This window comes from Neodiprion fabricii, chromosome 7, assembly GCF_021155785.1.
Source record: "Neodiprion fabricii isolate iyNeoFabr1 chromosome 7, iyNeoFabr1.1, whole genome shotgun sequence".
Lineage (NCBI taxonomy): Eukaryota > Metazoa > Arthropoda > Insecta > Hymenoptera > Diprionidae > Neodiprion > Neodiprion fabricii.
Genome location: NC_060245.1, coordinates 4,624,060 through 4,647,015, shown reverse-complemented (window position 1 = coordinate 4,647,015; position 22,956 = coordinate 4,624,060). Strand labels below are relative to the sequence as shown.

The window sequence follows — 22,956 nt, the reverse complement described above, 5'->3', positions numbered from 1 at the left end:
GTGACTGAAGGCATGCCTGCTTGATTGAGAGGGCATGTGATCGCTAGATTTTATGCTACTTTCACTTAAAACTAAGCCATTCGGAGAAATTGCGAAAAATTCTGCGACAAATAGCGATTCTGAGGCAAAAGATTTCATGGTAAGAACAGAAAATAAGCCCCACTACTTTGGATGCTCGGTGAAAATGTAAAGATTCTGAAAAGTGCTGCAATAAGTCATTAGATGCACTATTCCGACACATCTTTGAGAGAGGAATCGTTCGGGTGCAGACCCAATTAGCTATGAGCAACGGATCAAGAGTTACAGCCATATAACGACAGAATTTCATCGTCATTTTCCTGCCGTCAGTCCTATGCCATTCTGGATGACTTCTTCGCCTTACTCATAGTCTTATTAGTCTATAAAAGGTCATACGAATTAAATTCACGAAAAAAACCTTGACCGTTTCCCTTGGCGCATGTTTAGTTCAGTATTGTCGGGGATCCCCCCGAGACTAAATAGAAGTAGCATGTGAGGAAGCGTAAGAAAGCAGATATGTAAGCAGACATATACACAGTATCGGTATTGCCAGCAATTTGGCAATCACTTGAAAACGATGATTCCTACGATTTTCGATAAGCATCGTCAATTCAAAAAGACCTCACCGTAATATTTACACCTGCAATAAATTATCGAAAGGAATGGTTCCCTAACTGAAGGAAACCTACCATTGAATATAAATCTATAAATCTTTATTACATTATACAGTCAAGTGAGTTACATCTATTTGTGCATTTGTGACGTTTACAAAATTCGTTACATAAAAATCTGTCTCTAGTGTTTTCAATAAAATTAACTATATTTTAAAGACACAATGTTGAAGAATAATAATTATTCCCTGGTATGACTGAGTTACACAATATTACAAATATATGAAATATGTAGTCTAAGCCTAAAGTATTATTACTGGAATATTAAAACAAAGTAACGAATATGACATTCCTAATTAATTGATGATATTAGACGGCCAGATCTTGTAAAGCTTCTTAACCCTTGCGTCCTGTCTTTGTGCGCCTCTGTTGTGGCAAATGAAAGAATAAATCGTGGATCGTGAAATACTCAAACTCGTTGTACTTAAGTACGAAATAAATTATTCCAATAAACTCACCGCAATGGGCTCTTTTTCCTTTCGCGAAATGATCTTGCATTCCGTTTTAGCAAATCCGCCGTATCCCTGCTTGCAGACACAATCCTCCCGAATTTCCGTGCCAACCAAACTGCTCACGATCCTTCTTGCGACAACTTGTTTAAACTGCTTTTTCTTGTTCTCCTTGGCCTCCAAGAAGTTGTGCGCGCTGTAAGCACCGCCGCCAGACTGGAAATAAAAATTAATTACCATTCGGACGATTAACGAAAACTTCAAACTCAACCCATCGATCGAGTACACTTTACGTAAGCTCCGAGTCATAGATTAAATAAAAAATATAAAAATTACGTGACAGTAACTTACGTCAGCAGCGAAGGTTGCGCATACGTCGCGACTGGCGAGTACCATATTATTCTTCAACTCTGTGCTTCCTTCGACGGGCTTCTTCTTGTTGTCAGCAAAAGTAAATACACTGTCAGAATCAAAGCCGACAACACTCTTATCCGCCTTGCCAGAAATCAAAATATCATCCAGGTTGGCAATTTCATGGTAAGTCATACCCATTTCGTTGTAGGCAACCAATCCCAATAACAGTCTCAACTGTTGCAGCTGAAAATTGTAAACATGATATTATTACATAACACGGATCGACACGAAGGATTGGCAAGTTGTAACATGATGCATAAACTCTACTTGTGGCTGGTATCAACCGTTAGTCAACTTATTAGCATCGTTTTCTTCAAACTCAATGTTACTGAAGTAAACTAAAATTGTATGGCATAAGGATAGTTTCATTTCAAAGATGTAAACGAACTACACTTTCTCTGGATTCTTGTAAAGCTTGTAACAAAATATGAAAAGGGTAGTTGAAATAGTAGACGACTGTAGATTGAGTTTGAAGCTAACAGTTGGATGGAAAAATAAAATGACAGTAGTGTGTATACTCACAGATACGGGTAGAGGACTCTTTAAGCAAGGAGTAGCGATAACGCCTATGACAGTCTTTGATGCTCCTGGCCTGAAGTCATAGTTTAGAGCCTCTTGGTATGCGTCGGTCAACTTGAAGGTTCCCAATTCATTAACGAGCATTTGTCCAAAGTAATCCAGTTTTTTCTTCCCATCACCAGCTTTAGCTTCCTGTAAACGAAAGTTCTTCAATTACACACAGTGGCCAAAAAATGTTTTTGCACAGTTTGAAGCTTCCTGAGTCCAAGTTGAGCTTTAGTCTGAAGTCAAAAATCTGAAGCTTCAAACCCTAGAAGGACTTGTTTAAATCGCGAGTTAAGATTGTGGAAACAGTTGGCGGCAGTCTCAATACTTTTAAACGTAAAGTGATATTTCGCAATGGCAATACCTCAAGAGTGATAGTCGGAGTCCTGGATGCAAATTTCATGTTCTTCACTTGATCTCCTTCGATGTTTCGGCTTCCTTTGAGCGTGTAGTGCTCCGGGGTATCCATGTGATCGCCAAAACCGATCAGACCAACGTGGACATCGCTAAAAGAAAGTTGATAATTTACGCAAATAGTCGAAGTGCGAAGGGTTCAGTATGTACTGAAAATGAATAGTCGTATTTACGTTATGCCTTGCTCTCTGAGTTCGGTCCTGACCAAGCTGATGAGAGGGAGTACCAGTTCATTGAAGACTTTGATGTTTTCATTTGCCTGCTCAACCACGATCACGACATCGGCCTGTTGCTTCGGATGTTGCGTACTGAAAGTGTCGCCAATATCCACCTTCCGATTTCCAACCTTGCAGGATGCTGTAGGGTCAAAGAAAGGGGAAGTTAAACACCAATTTTCCAATTCCTTCAAGTTTCTGAGTGTGACAACATTAGCCATTCTACAAGACGCTGATTTATTCAATTGATACACTGTTATTTCAAATCTCGTACTTACCACAGCTAGATGGAATATGAACTGGAATATTTTTGTACTGGCAATTCAAAACGTAGGCGCGAGCAAAATAACAAGCGTATGATCTCTTCAATTCACTCGTAGCAACTTTCCCAGCAAGGAGATCGCAGTAGTCACGATACTGACTTGGGTTAATGTGATCGAAGCAAGGACTGTACAGAGAAAATAGAGTAACCAAATTAGAAGATTCATGAAAATCATCAACAGTCAAAAAATTATCACGATTCGTAATTTTTAAGTGATGCAGTAATCAGAGTCTCTGACCACTCTGTAGTAAATAACATTCACACTATAAAACAAACCTTAACGAAGACGATCCAGTGAAAAAGTCCGTGCAGAAAGATTCATGTTTCGGTGCACGAAGATCGGCAGGACTAACGTCCGCACATCCAGGCGTCAGTTTAAAAGCATTTCCAAACTCACTTGGATTCTCGGTAACCTGTGAGCAATAAAAGTACCCCGTAAAATGACTTCGATGAAACTGCGTGATGTTGACGTTAGTTAAATTGAATTGTTTGATGAAATACCTTGCCAGACGGGAGGGTGAAATCGTCCCAAGGTTCGTTGTTTGCGTTTCCAAGTAAACCACGTAGTCTACCGTGGTAGAATCCAGACACGTGCACGCTGCATATCAAACCAGACCCTGTATCACAGTCCAGAGTTATTCCATACTCAGACACAACACGTACCCTTGGATAATGAAGTGAGGCGTGAAGGTTCTTCGTACTGGCAGGGAAATCGGCAGGTTGGTTGTTGACGAGTATCTAAACGAATGACGACAATTATGAACCTTATCTGGTGTAATAAATATTGGAACACTCAGCGTATTGATCAACATTTGAGGCACTTACACGTCCGGTAGATTCAATGGTGATGCTCTCTGTAGGTTCAGCGATCGTCACTCCGGTCAATTTTCCATTTTGCAATTGGGCAACGATGGAGAAGTTTCCATCGCGAGCATCTTGAGCCAGAACGTAGCTGCATTGACCAGGAAGAGCAACGCCACGTCCGTCGAATGAAAAGAAGCTGCTCTCTGCGAATGTTGCAAACTTCCCGAATGGTGGTATCAGGTCCGACGGATATTTAGTTGGCCTGAAAATCGTAGATATTCGAAATGTATTTGATGTTATTTCATCTAAAAAAAACTTAAGAATATGATGAAAATGCGAATAGGGTGGTATCAAGTGTACAATTCATACTACGGCATATAAAATCGAAGGTATAACGTAGAACAATGGTACTCTTGTAACAGTAAACAGTTATGATATTCCAACTACGATATTTGAAATAATTGTCATCGGATATAAAGTAAGTGATTGTATTTAATTAATTACTTTGGCGTAGAATCGTTACTCACCTGTACGTGTTCAATACTTCGTTCAATGTTGGGAATTCCTGATTGCGAAGCAATGTAAGAACTGAAAGCTTCAGAGTGACGATTCCAGGTAATTTGGATAAAGCGCTTAGATCGAATGGTAATTTAGTTTCGATAACGTTGGAGAAGTCATTCTTGACAGTACGGCTTTTGACAAGTTCAATAACAGACTCAATGGCGTGTAGGATAAGAGCATACAGTTTCTTGATTTCCTGAACGTCGTCAACCTGTAGATAAAAAAATGAAATCGATGAATATATATACTGATTCTATATCAGGCATGCAATTTCAGGCATTGGGTAAAAATACGCAACAAACCTTTTCGCGTTTGACGAGCTTGATGATGTAATCATAGGTAGCAGTAAGAAGGTTTTGGAGCTCTTTGGTTGGCAAGAATTTTTTAACCGACTGAACAACATCAGTTATGGCACGAATCACTCCTTCGTAAATTTTAACGTCTGACAACTCTCCGTACTTCTGCTTCACGAATTCATAGATTGGCAAAGCTTTGAACTCCTTGATTAGCACAGTGTAAAAGTCATTTGCATCCTTCTTAATTTGAGTTGCAGTCTTGATGATAATTGATGTGATTTCGTTGGTAAGCTCTGCGAAGAGAATGGCAACCTGCTTGAACTCGTCCTTGTTAGCGTTGAAAATATCTGCGAAAGTCTTGAGGATATTGGCCAAAGTTTTTGCTGCGTCTTCGAATAAATCAATGATCAGATTACTGATCGCACGCCAAATCTGCTGGAATTCAGGTAGAGTCGCTTTGAACGCTACACCGAGTCTATCGACAGTTTCTCTGAATATTTTTTGTAGTTCTTCAAACCGGTGGGTAACTTGCTTGACTATTTCAAGAACAAGCTGGATAGTACCGCCGAATACTTCGTTTCTGGAAAAAAATAGCAGTCATCTTTGAGAAGATTTGGTAAGTGATGATCGTTCAAGTAGCCTAAATAACAATCAGTCGGCGATGTGGATTTAAATTCACAACAAGATGTGATCGGAATTCGAAGAACGTTAATTACTAGAGCGTTCGTAACAGCAGCTTACAATTTAGCCTGAATCTGCTTGATGCCTTCGGTCTCGATGTTCAGTTCATCCTTCAACTTAGTAAGCTCGGCCACGTAGTAATCGAAAAGTGGTTTCAGATTGGGTTGAGCCTTCTTGAGATGTTCCAATAAATCTTTAACCTCGGTAATAATCTCTTCAGCCAAACTTTCGACGAATTCATTTGTCAATTTGGCTACTTCTACTACGCGCCCACGGTAGGAGTCCTAAAATTCAACGACCTGACCTTAAGTACACGCAATTACATATTCCCAATGAAATTTACAGATGTACTAATGTATCGAAATACTCACGATAACGTGTTCAACGTTGTTCTTGTCGAAGGAGAATTCTGGCTTCAGATAATGGCGTTCATCGAGCTGGATGCGTATGCGGAAAAGTTCCTTCTTAGCTCCATCCTTGACCGAATCCGCGTGCAGCTCGGCTATTTGCCCTACTACAACGCGACCACCGGCTTCGAATTTGTTATTAGGATTATCTGTAAATGTGAATAATGTCACAATTATGGATCACGATGGTTTGACCGTGCATGAAGAGTCACCCTATCCGGTATTTCAATAATTATCAATAAAGCAACAGTCTACAGCATACTCACTCCTCTCATAAGCCAGATATTTGAAGGAGTTCATATCCCTGACTTCCAAAGTAATGATGACTGGGGCTCTGTTGAATATAGCTATGTCCGTATCAATTTTCTGTATATTCTTTGACAGATCAAGTTTAGAATCAACTTTGATCAATTCTTGGTCTGGTGATTTGATGAGCAGGTGAACTCCCTGCAGGTTAACATAGAACTCTACGCCAGTCGACTTGGGTTTTTGGTGTTCATCGGTGTACGCCAAGAATGATCCGAAAGCAATTTCCTTGCGTGAAATAGTCACATACTCATCAACATCGACCTTCAGTCGTTGTCCTGGACTGGTAACTGACAATGATCCAGTCACATTGTAGCCGGTATTATCGTTGATAGGAGTCTGGAGCACCTTTGCTACCACGGTGATCTTCTGATTTCTCTTTGAAAATACGTCGATGTCGAAGTTCGCATCCAGCAGATGAGCACCACCCACGTGGAGTTTACCTTTCACGCTCAAATCCTAGATAAAAATACACAAATGTGATGTTTAAACCGTACAAAAATTCGATAAAAATTACATTACCGAATACCACTGATCTATTCGGTGCATCTAATACCTATGTTCTTGAAAATCGACACCAAAACTCAGTGAGAATTGAATCGAAATTTCACGTAACTTCCTTTCCACGATGAAGTACTATTGAGTTGAATTCAAGTCAACATGACATTAATAATGCTTTTCGCCTTGGTTGAAAATTACCGAATGATGATCATACCTTATGCTGGGATGGATATGTCAGCCTGCTTTCCCCAGTGATACTGACAGTACTTTTTTCAAAAAGAACATCACCAGCGATGGTTAGACTGGTCTTCTCCTTTGGACTACGCTTTCTGTCCAGGTACAATGAAGTGTCTATCTTGTATCCTCCGGAACGCTTGTTTTTGGGAAGGTTCGCAGTTCCAATCAGGGCTAGTTCACGACTCGGCAAAGTAAGGATAACACCTAGACGAGGCAAAATGCGATACTTAACGTGGTCTGTGATGAATTATGCAGAGAACTATACCTATGTTCATCAATACCGTCGACAACTTGGTATTTTAGATTTCGAGACAGAACAATCATGATGAATATCCAACGTACCGGATTCTGTTGGGTGAAGGTAAGCTTGATAGCTGTACTCAGTCTTGCCCCTTGAAGAATGCAGGTACAAACTGGTTGAGTCATCATATCCGGATTGTGGATCGATCACCTGATTTCTCTTCAAGCCAAATTCGTACGGAACGTTGAACTTCCTGAGGTCAACTTCAAGAGTACTTTCCTTGGAGTGTTTCAATCCTGTAATGGCAGAGACAGAAAAATCACGTGGTTAATAGCCATAAATATTCAGACCATGCAGTATGTCCGCACAGCTTGAAACATAATCGAAATTAGCCTAACTCCTGAGACAAACCTGATTGACTTGATTTTGCCTGTAACTTGAATTGTGCGCAGTCTGCGCTCTGCTCGCAATAACTGTTGAAGACGTAGACTTCCTTGTCGGTAAATTTGAATTCATTGACAATACTGGAAGGTCCAAAGTTGAAGGTCAAAAGACTTGTAACGCCGAGTTCTCCATTAACGTCCGACGTCAATTGTTGATGAGTGTACTTGAACGACGAACTCTTGGTACTATCACGAATCTTCAGGCTTCCGTTACCCTCGACAATTACTTTACCGCCTTCTGAATGCTTGTTGTAGCTAGTACTGAAAAAATATATTTTCAAAGTTTTATCTCATTCCAACTAATTGGTGTTCGATATTCTACGCCATTCAAATTATTTGGATTAAAAATTGTCAGTGCAATTCATGTATGTACCTGCCAAGAATGATGTTCTTTCCCTCGGAGCTGATGTTTATCACAATTTTCTTGCCACCCTTGGCAACTTTGTTATTAGCAATTTCTCCGTGAATCTTACGAGTTTGCACCTTATCACTATCAAAGTTGAATATAATACTGAAGTCATCGATTTTGGCCACGTCAATCTCACCATCGATGTTCACAAATCCTTTTGGCGTACTCAATTTCCATTCACCTAAATCAATCGTAGTATTGGTTGGAAGATTCGACAGCTTGATGAGCCATTTTTAATTTCATAAAATATATAACAATTTCTAAGTGTGAACATCGAAACTATCACTCATATTCATATAATAATTATATATATAATATTTCTTGTAACCCGTACCTGAAAATTTGTTAGTTCCAAGCTTGTTGAATACTATAGTGTGTTTCGTCACACCCTGAGGTGTAGTAACAGTTACGCTGCCACTAACTTTGTCTTCCTTGACTGCCATTTCTTGTTCCAGGGTGTATTTAGCTTGGTTAACAATCGCAATTATGTTTGTTTTGCTGGAACTCGGGATGGGATGTCTGCCGATTCTGTCTGTACCCTGTTGGATAGAGAACAATGAAAATGAAGTTGGAGTTGAAAAGAACACTAAATAAAGCTAGGTAGAAAATGTACATACTTCATGCTGGAATTTGATGTCAACGTTGCGTATCGTTTCAACTGGAGTCGTGGCTTTAATGTTCAGATTAATAACGTTCAGGTGTTCAAGATAGGTACTATCAACAGCAATGTTAGTCTGTTTGTTTCCATTGTTGATGCTCAGTGAACCTGATGTTTCCTTCAATTCATTTGTTGGGTTGTGTTTGTAACTGTAGCCAACAGTTATCGGTGCATTACTCAGAACCGTAAGGGTTGCCTTTCCAGATCCTTCGAAAGTGTGATCATAAACGAAAATACCAACGTTGGTGAAACGACTATCCAATTTGATGGTTTGGTCGGTGTTGTAAGTCAATTCTGTCCTTTCTATGTATTCAAAACGACCAGTTGGTTCGTTGGGAGTCAGAATGGTACCAGAGTACTCCAATTTTACATTACTGAGCTTCTGGCTCGGTAATTTAATTTCAAATGCTGCTTCCACGGCTGTTGGTTTGTCGACACCATTTCCACGGACAAGGTTTCCGTTGACCTAAAATCGACCAAAGTGAATGAACAATTATCCTCTAGTTTTTAGAAATTCATAGCTACATCGTGAAAACACAAGTAAGTATAATTCAAACTAATTCCCTAATTTCAGGCTTGAATTGGAGGTATCAGGTAGAATGTTACAGGACGTAAATACAAGTTACGTAAGAAATCTTACCTGCAAGCTCAGATTGTTACCCAGAGTGGACTTAAATTTTCCGGAACCAGAAGCACCGTCCTTCTCCGAATCGTGTGAATATTCCAGTGAGAATGGTGAGGGTATTTTCGCACCAAGTAAGTTGAATTTTAAATCCCTAGATTTTTTGTCTGGGCCATTGTGTAGATTCTTAAGTTCCAGCAAAACGTTGATATCTTTTCTTTCGAAATCGATGAATTTTAAGTCATGCTTGGCTCGGTACGTGTAAGCCACAAGATTCAGATCATGAACTTCAGCGTGATAAACGAGATCACGACGCTTTCCTCCCTTGTTCACGTGGTCAATCAATTCGAACTGCATCTTGCCATCTATGAGTTCATTTTTGGTGGTTGCATCTCTGCTGCCTTTTCCAACAACGTATCTGCCACAGGGGAAGGTCACATCAAATTCTAAATCCTGGTGTCCATTATCATTACGACCCTGACGGTTTCCTTTAGCATTTACGACAGTTTTATAATCCAATATTTCGAGGGTATTCTTGGTGTCAAATGACGTCGATGTCAAATCACTGTCCGACGACAACTTGATGCGTTTCTTTGGGTCTTTCGAAGCATCGTACGAGATGTCAACATTCGCAACATGCCTACTTCCGGTAATTGCGACCTTCCCGTGACCCGTAATCTTACGGCTAAACTTCGGGATGTTGATTTCAATATCCGCATCACCTCCGGCACCTTTCACGAACTTAAACTGGCCGTTGGCTGTTACGTAGTTTTTAAGATTCAGCTTGAGATTCCCATTTGGATTCGTTCCCCGTTGCAGGGCCAATAAGAAGTCGAGATATCTGGTGCTTTCGTAGTCAATAACAGCATTAGAGTTCACTCTATTTTGGTTGGCTTCTAAGCCTACATCAATCACAGCTTTTTTGCCATTCACCTTGATCTGGGCCACAATTTTGGTGTTGATATCGTTGGACTTATCATCGTGATCAATTACCGCTTCGATCTCGTATTTACCACCGGGATGCACTTCCAACGAAGTTTCGAACTTACTTTTATGCTCACCAAGAACGGCGCGTTCCGTCTTAAGCTTGATGCTATTTCCCTGCAACTTTGCCTCGAATTCAGCCTCGAAATCGCCTGGCTTTCCAACATTCGCAGATAGTTCCGACTCTATATTGAACTTGTCGTATTTGAACTCAAACTCGTATTCAATGGATTTAGGAGTCGCCCCAGCTTCTAATTTAGCGACCAATCCCACTGCGGGGTAAGTGAGTTTTCGGCCGAACGAAATATCGAACTTATTAGCATTCACATATTCGTACTTATTGTCTGCATGATATGTGATACGGTTTGTTTGCGAGTTCAAATCACTGCCGTGAACGAAGACGACAGTTTCTTTATAGTGTTTTGCATCGCCATCGGTTTCAAACGCCACACTGAAACTATTCACCGGGTTCTTCGTGGAAGCAACTGATATCTGTGTTTTTTGAGTGAAAATGTTTGAAACCACACTGTTCCCCTTCAGCAACAACCTGTCACCACCGTATCCGATCTTGAGATCGGCGTTGCCACCTTGGCGAGACACAGCGACGGTTCCATCGATATTGAGAATGGACTGACCTTCGGAAACTAACGACAGTTGATTGAACACGTACTTCTTTCCGCCATTGTAGTCACTAACATCAACCACACCCCCGACGGAGTAGTGCTGTCCGTCTCGCCGGGTATTCTTCACGCCGTTTTTAATTCCAGCTAGTTTTTCGATGTGCTCTGGTACCTTGTATTCAAGGATAGGTCTGTAACGATTGCCAGAAGATTCTACACCGATTCGCGCATAGTACTCGATGCTGTCATGGCGAACAGTAACTGCGAGAGTTTGTTCTTTTTGAGTATTCTTGATTATACCCTCAACTACGGCCTTCTTGAATGGCGAGTCAAACGTAACTCTGACCAACTTGTCGGGTTCGACGGCTGCCTCCAGGAGAAGTGAGATCTTACGCTCTGTTCTAGTGTTTGGTGTTTCCAATAAGATTTCGAGAGAACGTGCCTTGGGATTTTTCGTGTCGTAGTAAGCCCTGAAGTGGTAGCTCTTCACGTCGTTGTTTTCTGTGCGAAGTGCAAATGAAGCTGGTCCGCTTAGAGGGAACAGGGGTTTCTTTTGAACGGCTGCCAGGCTGTCGTACGGATAGGCGATTTTGCCGCACACGGTGAGCCCTGCAACGCTGTAGAGTTGGTCAAAGCAATCGGAATGTTCCTGACCGTTGCTGAACTTGGGAGGTACATAATTGTCACCCTTAGGCCCGGAGCTGATGAGAACTTGGCTTTCGATATTAATCAATTCCTGCTTCTGTTTGGGAAGGCCAATGTTTACATCCACTCCGTATCCATCCAATAATTTGACGGAAACATCGGTGGCCGTAGATGTGTGTAAAGAGGTGATAACCTTGAGTCCAGACTCAACGCCGAAACCTTCTACAATCAAACTTCCGCCAATTTCTATAGAAGCGCTTGGTTCTACAGCTATTTCGATTGCCGTGGACTTTGGATTCTTTATGATTTCAATGATGTCGATTTTCCCACTTGTTTTCAGGTGGACCACACTTGTTCCGACAACGCCCAAGCTCAATGGAAGACCGAGACCAGTGGGGTACACCAATTCAGCGTCCAAAAAGTTGAGATGGTTCTTGATGTTATAATTGAAGTGCTTTGCCTTGTCCGCTCCGTCTTCAAGAGCGTTTAGGATTTGGTCAACGATCGAGTTTGGGTTGAACTTGTCATTGCCTTGGTAACTGAGGAAAATAAGCTCTGCGCCGAACAACTTGATCGACAAGTCAAGCTCAAGATCATCGTCGAGTTCAGTTTCGGGTAGATGGATCTTTCTGCCAAAATTGACAATTTGATTCTGACTTACATCGCGAGCGTGACGACGTCCTACCTTCTTTTCGTATCGATCTATAACCTTTTTCACAATATTATCATAAGATTTCCTTCCATCGAGAAGAACGTCCTTCAGATTTGAAGGTCGCAGAATCCCCTTGGGTCCCAAGTATTTTTCGAGCACCACATCAACGTTTTCGAATCGCCCGTCAATCTCCAAAAAGTTGAAATACCGACCGAATACCTCAGTTGTCAGATTTATGCTCGCTGAACGAGGGAAGAAGCTGTTCTGGCTGTAGATAACGTTGCTTTCAGCTGCCGAGCCAAGACCCAGAGCATCGATACTGTAAGATAGTTCGTCGTTGTAGGAAAATTTGCGGAAATCTTCGGGGAATCTGGTGCGAGGCTTGATGAGACCCAGTTCGCGTTTAGCTCTCTCTTTTTCGGGGTTCGTAGACGCACGGAGATTGCGCAGATGGGACTGGATGAACGATCCGACTTGATTGACGGTTTCCTTGTCGAGTACCTCTTTGATCGTGTGGGCGACGTGGGAACACGGACAGGCGACCAGAGACAGGTAAATCTTGATTCTGATCTCGCTGTCTTCAGACCGATCGGCCAAAGTCGAGAACAAAAGTTTCTTCCAATCCATCGAGCACTTGGCTGGCAAGGCCTCGATAGCGGCGACTCTTACGCGATTGTGAACGGTTTTGTCGACGGCGATACTGGCGATCTTTGTCATGGTGGCGTGGTCGAGGTACCTGGCATTTCCGAGTCCCTTCAGTACGGAAATGACGACATTTTCCTGCTGACGAGTCGTGGCCTTAGTAAGTTTAGAAGAAAACGCAGCAAGCGCCGCGTTTATCTCAGGCTTATTTTCGCAGTCGTGCTCTTGGCAGTACTTTCCAATCACCGAACCAATCCCGAGGTAACCAATACGCGGGAGTTCAGGATTGTTCAGTAAACTGGTCACCCTGGTAACGGACGAGAGGCTGGCGTGTCTGACGAACGCAAGACTGGTGTAGTAGACTATGGTCTCCAATGTGTCGAGCTGTTTGGTCTTCACCAGTTCGGCTGCAGCTTCCGCCGAGTCTCCAGTTCCGGTTCGGAAGAGAGCGTCCAGGAAGACCTTCTTCGCTGCGTTATTTTCGAACCCAGCACCGGCTCTGACGCGCGAGTAGGCTGTCAAAATGTCGTTCTTGCTACTCCGGCGCAGTACTTTGATTAGTTCCGTGAACTGGTGAGCTCCTGACGCAGTCACGTCGTCAGGCATCGACTCGTGAAGGTTGTGGAGGACCCTTTCGATCGCGTCAATAGATGAGCTTACGACTGGATGTGGAACCTCGAAGACCAGTGACTTGGGCTCGGATACCGGGGCCGGAGGGCGGTCGCCCTTTTTTCCCTTCAATGTCAAGGTCGTCTCGACAACGGTCCTGGCGCCAGCCTCACCGTTGCTGAAGGGTTTGAACTTGTAGGTTTCGACGGACTTCACCTTGTTCAAAATTCCCCGATTGAACTGCTGTTCCACCTCTTGCTCCGATGCGAGAAGAGGGGTAGTTTTAAAGCCGGAATTCGGGTCAATCGACGCCGACATCAGGTCTTGCCTTATGTTTTCACGGTACAAGCACTCTTCGAGGTTTCGGTGCTTCTTGATTATTCGAGACTCTCCGCTGGTGCTGAACGTGAAGTCAGTCGGACAAGCGCCGAACACGTCTGTCTGTAAGTTCGATAACAGGTTGAATCAGCGATGAATATTTTTGACAGAGTCTCATGAAAAGGCAGAAAATGGATTGATAATCACCTCGCGATGAGTGGTGCTTCCGTCATCCTGGATAATAGCGTCTTGGAAGAGAGAAATCACTGCTCGTTTCATATTCAGGGCTGCCTGAGTCTCTCCGGCTTCTGTGCAAATCTCCGTATCGATGTGACCATTGTGATAGTTGAACTGCACATCGTGTCTCTCGATCTCACCTTGAGATGCGGGCTAGACGATAATTCCGAACGGTCGGGATTAGTTACTATTTTTTTACGTCACGAGGCGAGCATTGATGCAACGGCTTAGTCACGTTATATGAGGGGTAGACCAGATGGACGTTAAGAAAGTGGACCACGACCTCCGTCGAACCAGTCACCGATTTAACTCCTACTTTTACTTCACCAAATATACATTTTCCAATTTTTTCATATTTTTTTCCCTCTGCCATTTAGGAGTAGGTATTTTAGAGCTCATCTTCCATAACTCAAAAACTGTGCATTTTGGGGAAAAAGTTGTGGAGTGATAATAAATGGTATTTTATCTGAGTTTTCTGGGAATCGTAAGTTGTAGTTTTCGACGCAAAACGTATAAAAATCGATCTTTCGCAAAAACTGCGTTATCGAAAGATTTGAAAATTTTCGTAAATTTTGTTTTACCAAAAGGAAAACTTTTTTATATGCATGTATCACAGTCGTGTACAAAAAGAAGTGTAACTCCCAAAAGACGGCAGGGTCGATTTTGTGTAAAATGTAAAAAAAATTTGTTTTCAAGTAAAGAGAATTCACAAACAGTTTCAAATTTTTTGAGACCGTAGTATTTAAGAAAAATCGATTCTTGTGCGTTTTTCGTTAAAAACGATGACTCAAGATTTTCCGAAAATTCTGGAAAACTTATTTTCGACCAATTCAGAAAGAACACAATTTTTACCCCTCACAACTCTTCTGCCAAATGTGCAATATTTTCGAGTTATGGAAGATCAGATCCAAAATACCTACTACTAAACAAAAGAGGGGAAAAATCCCAAAAAATTTGAAAATGTATATCCAGTGGACTAGAAGTGGGAAATAAATCGACGACCAATTCGTTGATGGTGGAGGACTACCCGATATTTTTATATGATACTCACAGCTCCATTGATTCGCACGTTCTTTAATCTGATTTGGTGAACACAGTCAGGCTTGATGGATAATTCAACGAGAGCATTCAATTTGAGGGTTGCCTCTCCTTGAGCTTCGCTTACTGAGGTAACGGATTCACCTTCCAATTGATACGTGTACGTGTGACCTTCTTCGTACGCTTTACTCGAATGAACTGAAGGAAATAGAAAATTATCAACACTTTTTTACAGTGGGTGAAAAATTTTCAAGACTCTCATAAATTTTGTAAGCAGAAGTTTATAATTATTATTATTATTATACTCTGTAAATTTTTCAAAGACTTGCTGTTTACAATGTATCATCGATTGGTAACAAACAAAATGGTAAAACAAAAGTCTATCCGCATTTTTTACAAATATTTCATCTTATAATGCATCGCTTTGTACCGCTTTCAAGAAAATTGACGGATGGTTAAAAAATTATACTTACTACCATGGCAGCCACTTCTGCATTTGTCTGTAACAAGAAGAGAATCGAATAACGTAAAAAAACAGCATTGAGTATTGTCTAATGTCTATAAATCTAATGACGGTGAGAATTATGTGAAAAATCAAATCAACATGTTATCCGTAATTAAAATTTACGTATACGCGTCGGATTTTTTTCTTTTCCTCTCGTTTAAGCATAAGAAAAATATCACTGAAACACTTCTGAACGGTTGAATTGACAGATTACAAGAGAGGAGTAAAAAAAAAAAATTTATTTATCAGTTGGGACAAGTGAACTTTCCAGAGTGAGAGGTCAACGCTGATAAAATATTAATCGTATACTCTTATCACCCGGTTGCAAAAATCAAAGATATTCTCTAATTATATAGTGTCTAATTGAAGAAGTTATAGGGGGGAAAAAAACGCACAAAAACAACTAGAAAACAAAACAGCCATCCAGATTAGAAGACGCGTAGATTAGTTAGATTTGTTTCCTTGTGGAAAAAAACCCAACTTTTTTTAACGAATCGAAAGCCACATGGAAACTATGAAAATTAGATAAAACGAGATACGAAATGTCAAGGTTTCACAATTCCTGCCTCGGTCATATCAAGCATATAACTTGATCCGATCACTTCAATGTCTCGCAATGTGGCAAATACTGCATAAGCATAATACAGACACTATATTACGCTTGCAGTGATTCGAGCATAATTTGATGCTCGAAAAAAAAAAAAAAAAAAAATAAAAAAAAATTGACGAGATGTAATACAAAGTACGAAAATAATCATTCGAAACAAAACGATTGATACGATCAGACAATAAAAACTAACAAGGTGAAAAAAAATTTGGGACAAGGATTGCAGAAGTTTGTTTTAGCTACAATCACTTGAACATCGGACTAAATCGAACGTGCGGAATATTTTGAAAAATCGGTAAATGAAAGAGCTCGCAAACTTTTAATGGCGATAATTTAATTTCCCACACGACAGACACGTGAATCAAAGATAACGACACCGAGCACGCGTGATCAAGTCCTCGTTGCAAATCGTTGATCCGATGTATTTATCATCCAGGCTATTTGAATCATTCGAGGCAATGCCATCTGCGGTTGCTAAGTGAATCAGTATCGATCGACCTTTGACGATGAAAACTTGTGCAGCCAAGTTGAAAGATCACAAGAGTTTAATATTTGAACCTACAGGCATGTGACAGACGATGCGTTGTATTACGGAGTAAGATTAACGATTGACAATAAATATAGAATCAGCCTCGATTTATCGTTTGAAAATGTATACAGTATGTATCACAATGAACTTTAGCTTCAAATAAGATAAGGCGGGGTCATCTTTCACGCTTATACAGCACTAAGTTTATAGCGGTTAAAGATTATTGACTCATTGTCAGCTGTTTCACAAATTTCAGACGTGTTTACTGTTCTCTAGAATCGTCATAACGTAATCGCGTCTCCGGACTGTGCTTGGTAAATTTCCTAAAGCCCTGGACATGTTCATCGTAACGCACGAAGAACCGTAAACATGACGTTTCAAAGTATCTGATAATTTACGAAAATCAATTTACTGCATCGGAATCCAACGAAATTATCGAACGATTTTTAAATATCGTTCCCCTATATTTTTCAAGCAACGCGCTATGAAATTATTATTTTTTTTTTTTTTATTTTACACCCTCTGACTGCAAATTCAAAGCTTTGTATCTTTCGCTTTTGAGTTTTCAATAAAAAAAGAAAAGGGTAAAAGTCGAACTAGACTCAATTTTAACTAATGAGATGCTTAAGATTATCGGCTAGATAATATCGCAGAAAAATTGTGCAAAATTTTGTTAATTTTAATATATATATATATTCGACTTTTTGAGCCAAATAGACTTATTTCCGATTAGCCCGAAAGCTAAATGTAAATAATAATTAACGATACTCTCACTTGATTACGTTAACAATAATTAACCGAAATAATTTTTGCGCAACGTTATGTAACAGATATTTAGACACTGCAGAAACTTTCGTTAATTTCTTATCAGGAAGACGCGATAAATAAATTTAAAAAAATAGTCCATCTCGAAAACTGGTCAAGAAACATGTTGAAAAAAATGTCGTGCTTTCTTGATTGCAAAATACATATTTGTAATCTTTTTAATCGCGCTTTTTTCTCAAAATCTAACACAACTCGTTACATCGCGGTTGTAGAAAAATGAAAAAAAAAAATTATCCAATGATTGTGCAAAATTATCGAATCAAAAAAACTTCCACTTGTCTCAGGATTGAATTCTTCGAAGCAACAGATTACAGATAATTAGTGGAAAAGAAAAGCGGTCTGACTGTAAACAAGATGTTGTTTTATTTTTATCTAATTTTTTTTTTTCGTTAAATAAGAGCGTTTCATCGACACGTTTCGACAAAGTTCGTTTATTGTACGAGTACAAAGCGACTTTGACCAGAATAACTATAGAATAGAATGCATATTTTTTTCGTGCGAAAATTTCAGAAGTAAATATCGAGTTATTCAACCGTGAAACAACGTTTATATCCCAGAGAGGATTTCAATGGCTTAATTAAACAATTGGTAAAACTAACAATTGAATTACCAACTACTGTAAACTGGCAGTATCAATTTCTCAGATCGTACACATTCCCGTCCTTTGTCCGAGGCTGTGACAAAGAGTTTTTAGAAACACATTCGTTGTTCGACAACGAATTGCGCGGTAGGAATTATATCGAATTATTTACATGCCACCATGCAACGATATAAATATTGCTGAATTTGCAAGAAAATGTGATTACAAATAATTATTCGGTCACCGAATCCGTTTTCTTCAGCTCACTAAATTTTTGTCAGTTAAATAACACGAGGCCTGAATTAACTTAAATTCATTCTTCCAGCAACATTAAATCGTCACAACATTTTATGCAGCTAAGTACAAAAAGAAATCTAGCACAAGCAAATATTAACGCTACATAACTAATTAAGCTGGATTTTTTGGACGGCTGAAAATTTTTCTACACCTAAAAATTCTCAATACATTTAATTACAGAGTCGTGGAAGAATATCGCATCAATTTTTTTTAAGGACTGATGATAGTTTAAATATGTTTTCCGTTTTCGAAGGTTCTGATGAGTAAAAAAAAAAAAAAAACTGATAATAAAATTCCGTACTTTTGTAGAAGAGGTGATAAAAAAAATCGCTCGAATTAATGACACAATTGAGAAAAGAATACGTGGAAAAGAAAGGAAAAGTGACAGAAAAGGCGACATTTTCTCATAAATATAAATCATCAGAATAATGTAGAATAAAAAGTCTTTGTACTTGTAAAACGAGATAATTAAAACCTTTGTACTATATTTTTATTCTTCTCCTTTCGTTTTTCTACTGTGTACATGACAATTTATGAATTATGCAAAACAAACGAAACTCTTTTGTCTTATTCAATACGATTGAATGGAAAGCAATAAACTTTTGCTGTACCCAATTTCGAGTCGACAGTTAAAAATTTAGCTAATTTAAATCTTCTACCCTGAATCACGTGTAACTTTTCTCTCATGGTGAGCTAAAAATTATTAAAATAGTCCAGTTCCAGTTAAAAAAAAATAATTAAACACGACTCGATTGAATTGGTAAAAATTAATCGATCAATCGATTATTTCGTATTTTTTTGAAACCGTACATTCGAAGCCAAAAGTATTTTGATAATTTACACTTTCATTGAAAATGTTCGTTTATCTTTTACCAATTATATGAAATAGTTACTTGGTAATAATTGATAAGTGTTTCAATCAAACACTTTTTTTTTACTCAAACTGTGAGTAAAAATAATCGATTCGGTGGATCAAACGAGTGTGAAAAATAATCGTTTATTTTTTCTCATTCTTACTGACTGAGAAAAATTTCAATTGTTAAAGTAACTAGAAAAATTGAGTAAAACAGTATCGTAGAAAAATCGACAAGTCAGAGACATATTTGCGTCCAGATCGTGTATAAGGTAGAAGCAGAGTATCAATTCACCGAATGTCCGGTCGAACCCTGCAGAGGGGATCGCAGTGACCAATCATTCGGCTCTCTTTATGTCATAGGCGACCCCGATGTAGCTGGAGGTGATCTGTTAAACTACGCATGTACGCGGCGAGTAATGTCATCATCTTTGAACTTCCCACCGTATTAAAGCGGCGCGTTGCTGATTGTAATAATAATGCCGTCGTAGTTTCTAGAACGAATTGAACACTTCGAAACTTCGCATACGTGAACCTCTCTCCGTGCAAAACCGTGTGTATGTAACGTATTAACGAACGATTGGCGGCCTCTTATCAATCCCCTTAAAGCAATTTGAAACGCAATTCGCAGAATGCGCTTAATACGGTGCAAATCGGTACGTTTACAGTGCACTTAATCAGGCCGGAGTCACGGTCATTCAAGATTCGTCAATCATCGTTCAATGGATCGGTGAAAAAGTATAAAACGAGCTTTATTCAAACCCATTCACTTCAAAATAACGACATTTACTCAAAATGCATTTATTTTGAGTAAAGAAAAACAATTTGGACGAAAACTTTATTTTTTTTTTTTGTTTTTTTTTTTTGTTCTCTCTCTTCAAAATCGTCATTTTTCTCGCAATTTGAGAATAACTCTACTAAACGAATTAAAAAAATTTTGCCCCATATCTCGTATACTTGACAATTATTTGATACAACTCGAGAGAATCGCTAGAGAGAAAAAAAAAAAAAAAAAACCGAAATTAAAGATTTTACATTGGATATTGTTGTACGAAAAATCGTGAATTCGTTAAACTGAATCCTGGTAACTTTTACGCTTTCGTTACGACAGGGATCTCCAACATTTATAAAAATGTATAAACTGAAGGGTAAATAGAGAAACGCCCGAAGTCGGTGATGAAATTGCTGTGAGGTTTAAAAGCCGAATTTTCTCAACGGTGGAAGAAACTGTTGACTATATATATATATATAAATTATTTACCACGTACCCTGTACATGAGAATTTTTTATTCCCGTAGAAATATATACGCCTCGAGTTATAATTGGCTGGATAAAAGAGTTTCGGGAAAATTAAAAAAGAAAAAAAAAAATCTCTTTTTTTGAGGAGGTATAAAATTTTTTTTTCATACCATTCACGTTAATATCTCGTGCGTCATTTTTTCTAACCGAGGATGAAACAATACATTATACGATTAGAGAGAAGTGGCGATAGTTACTTCAACTTTAAACTAACTAAGCGAAACTGAAATGCAACCTTAATACTCGCAAGCTTTCAGATGACTGTGAGAAGGCTTTGCGGTACTTGTAGTTTCGTTTTACTGAAGAAGCTTAACCTCAAGCAGTCTAAAAGAGAAAAAAACGTCCAAATGTTTTCACAGCAAAGTATGAAAAGAGTCAGGACTCATGAGATTCGCGACGCAAATCTAGTCTAGTAATAGAAGCTTTTATATTCAAGCGACTTCGTGAAAATTTCTTGTATAAAATTGGTACTCTAGATGTAACATAAAATTCTGTAGTGAGAACATTAATTCATCATATTCTGATATATTCGAAATATTGCCGCAGTTTTCCGTCGCAAGAACGATTTTTATTTTTTTTTTTTTTTTTGTTTCGATAATTCACGAGTGACAAAAAACTTGATTTGTCAACAGTTTATACAGTGGAAAATTTTAGTAGGACGATATTTTTGAGAACGCAAGATAATTTCGTACAAGTTAATTATTTGACATTAAATCTGTTCGTTTCTGATTCGGTGATGCATTTCTTTTTTTTTTTTTTTGTTTCCAATCCAACGAAACAACAACGTCAATTTACTGCTGCACCAGCATCAAACTATCGCAATGATTGCAAGTAAAAATACAGCAACGCTAACCATTTTTTTATCCAGAACCGTATTTTTCGATTACGGAAAAAAAAAAGTGAAAACAGCAAATCAAAACCGTACATTGACCAAAAAAAAAAAAAATACTTCTCCAAGTACACCCCATTAAGAATACCTAACTCAATTCACTATCGCACTATATTAAATTTTATCATCACTCGATCACTTCGTCGAAATTCCCCTTCGTGTCTTGAGGTGGTCAAATAAAAAAAAAAAAAAAAAATGGTCAAAATGGGTAGCGAAAAATAAAACCAAGAAAATTACCGTCGTATTTACAATTTTTTAACCATCGATCCAGTAGCTTCGATTATCATTTCCGAAGTAACCGTAGCTTGAAAAAAAAAACAAAAAAACAAACTACACCGGTCCGAAATTTTTCCAAACTTTGCGCAGTAAATCCAAGAGTGTATTTCTTTTTTTCCACGACCGGGGCAGAAGGGTGTGGAAAATGAATCTGTGTGGAATATTCCTAGGCGATTTTTTTCAAATAATGACGGTTTTTCAAATAATTTCTTATTTCAACTCACTGGCTCCGGAGGGCGCGACGAAGAGGAGAAATCCCAGGAGCAGGCCCGCGAGGGTCAACCTCGGTGGATGGGCCATGACTTGAAAAAGAGACCGTAACACACTTAGTGAGTATCCTCGTACTACACAGCAAGCAGCTTTGCTCGGTCTGAGTGCTTTTGTAGCCGTCGTCCCCACCCCGTCAAAAACGCCCGTAGAGAGACGAGAGAGAGAGGAGAGAGACTTGACTTTACGGCCGCCGATAGAATTTGTTTATCGTTTGTAAAGACGCGGCCGAGAAGCAGAAAGTAAGAAATACCCCCGAGTGCGATGATAACGCCGATTTTAAAAACCGCGCATAATGTTTCCCTCTGTTTGTGTCTCGCCGTTGTTGGGAGTTTATTTTTTTAACACTTTTTCATTTTTATAATTACTTTCTTTTCTTTCTTTTTTTTCTTTTTTTTTTTTAAGAAAATTAAAACACCGAGTAATCTGAGGATTGAGAGCTTTATTGTTTATAGTTTCGAGAATGTTTTTGGAATTTTTTTTCATTGAAAAATTAACAACAAAACGACGGCACGGCGCGTATAATTAGCAAGCGAGCAAATCCGAACTCGAGAGCTTTTTCAACTTGTAACGGATGGGAAAATTTGTTTCGAGTTGATGAGACATTTTCTCGGGTTCTAACTCGTATAATCCAAATTTTGAAAAAAAAATATATATATATTTCGAATGTTTACGATTGTGACAAAAAAATTGTTACAAAACATGTTGGGATTGAAATTCAAAAATCTAGCCACGAACTCGAGTCGATAAAACAAGGTTTAAAGTTTGCGCCAACATTTCAAATCGATCGGATAAAAATTGACCGAGGAATCTGCGACACCGGATTAAAAACATGATCGTTCGCTACTTGTATGCTTCATGTCGCCATTTTGTTATTAATTTCAAAGATAAAATTCTAAAACGTTGTTGAAACTATGAACGATAAAACCCTCGGAGTCAAATTACTCAGCGTTTTCATTTTCTTTGAAAAAAAAAAAAAAAAAACAATGAATGACTCCTAAAAATAGAGTGAAAGAATAGAGAAGAAAAATAGAGAGACAATAAAGAAATG

At 39.1% G+C, this 22,956-nt stretch overlaps 1 protein-coding gene across 1 annotated transcript; it reads right to left on the bottom strand.

Annotated features, from left to right (window-relative positions):
• Positions 1–709: 709 nt before the first annotated feature.
• LOC124186770 (apolipophorins) lies at positions 710–21,993 on the bottom strand. Its single transcript, XM_046578761.1, has 26 exons — positions 21,863–21,993; positions 15,452–15,478; positions 14,992–15,176; positions 13,911–14,093; positions 9,252–13,826; positions 8,571–9,077; positions 8,288–8,492; positions 7,918–8,134; positions 7,513–7,805; positions 7,203–7,397; positions 6,838–7,064; positions 6,083–6,581; positions 5,781–5,965; positions 5,470–5,693; positions 4,735–5,308; positions 4,399–4,643; positions 3,893–4,133; positions 3,569–3,805; positions 3,344–3,480; positions 3,024–3,193; positions 2,704–2,887; positions 2,481–2,622; positions 2,075–2,263; positions 1,490–1,735; positions 1,148–1,354; positions 710–1,055 (listed from the first exon to the last, which is right to left on the bottom strand). Exons 1-26 carry the CDS (start codon positions 21,936–21,938, stop codon positions 1,026–1,028), a joined length of 10,200 nt encoding a protein of 3,399 aa, XP_046434717.1. The 5' UTR covers positions 21,939–21,993; the 3' UTR covers positions 710–1,025.
• Positions 21,994–22,956: the final 963 nt, after the last annotated feature.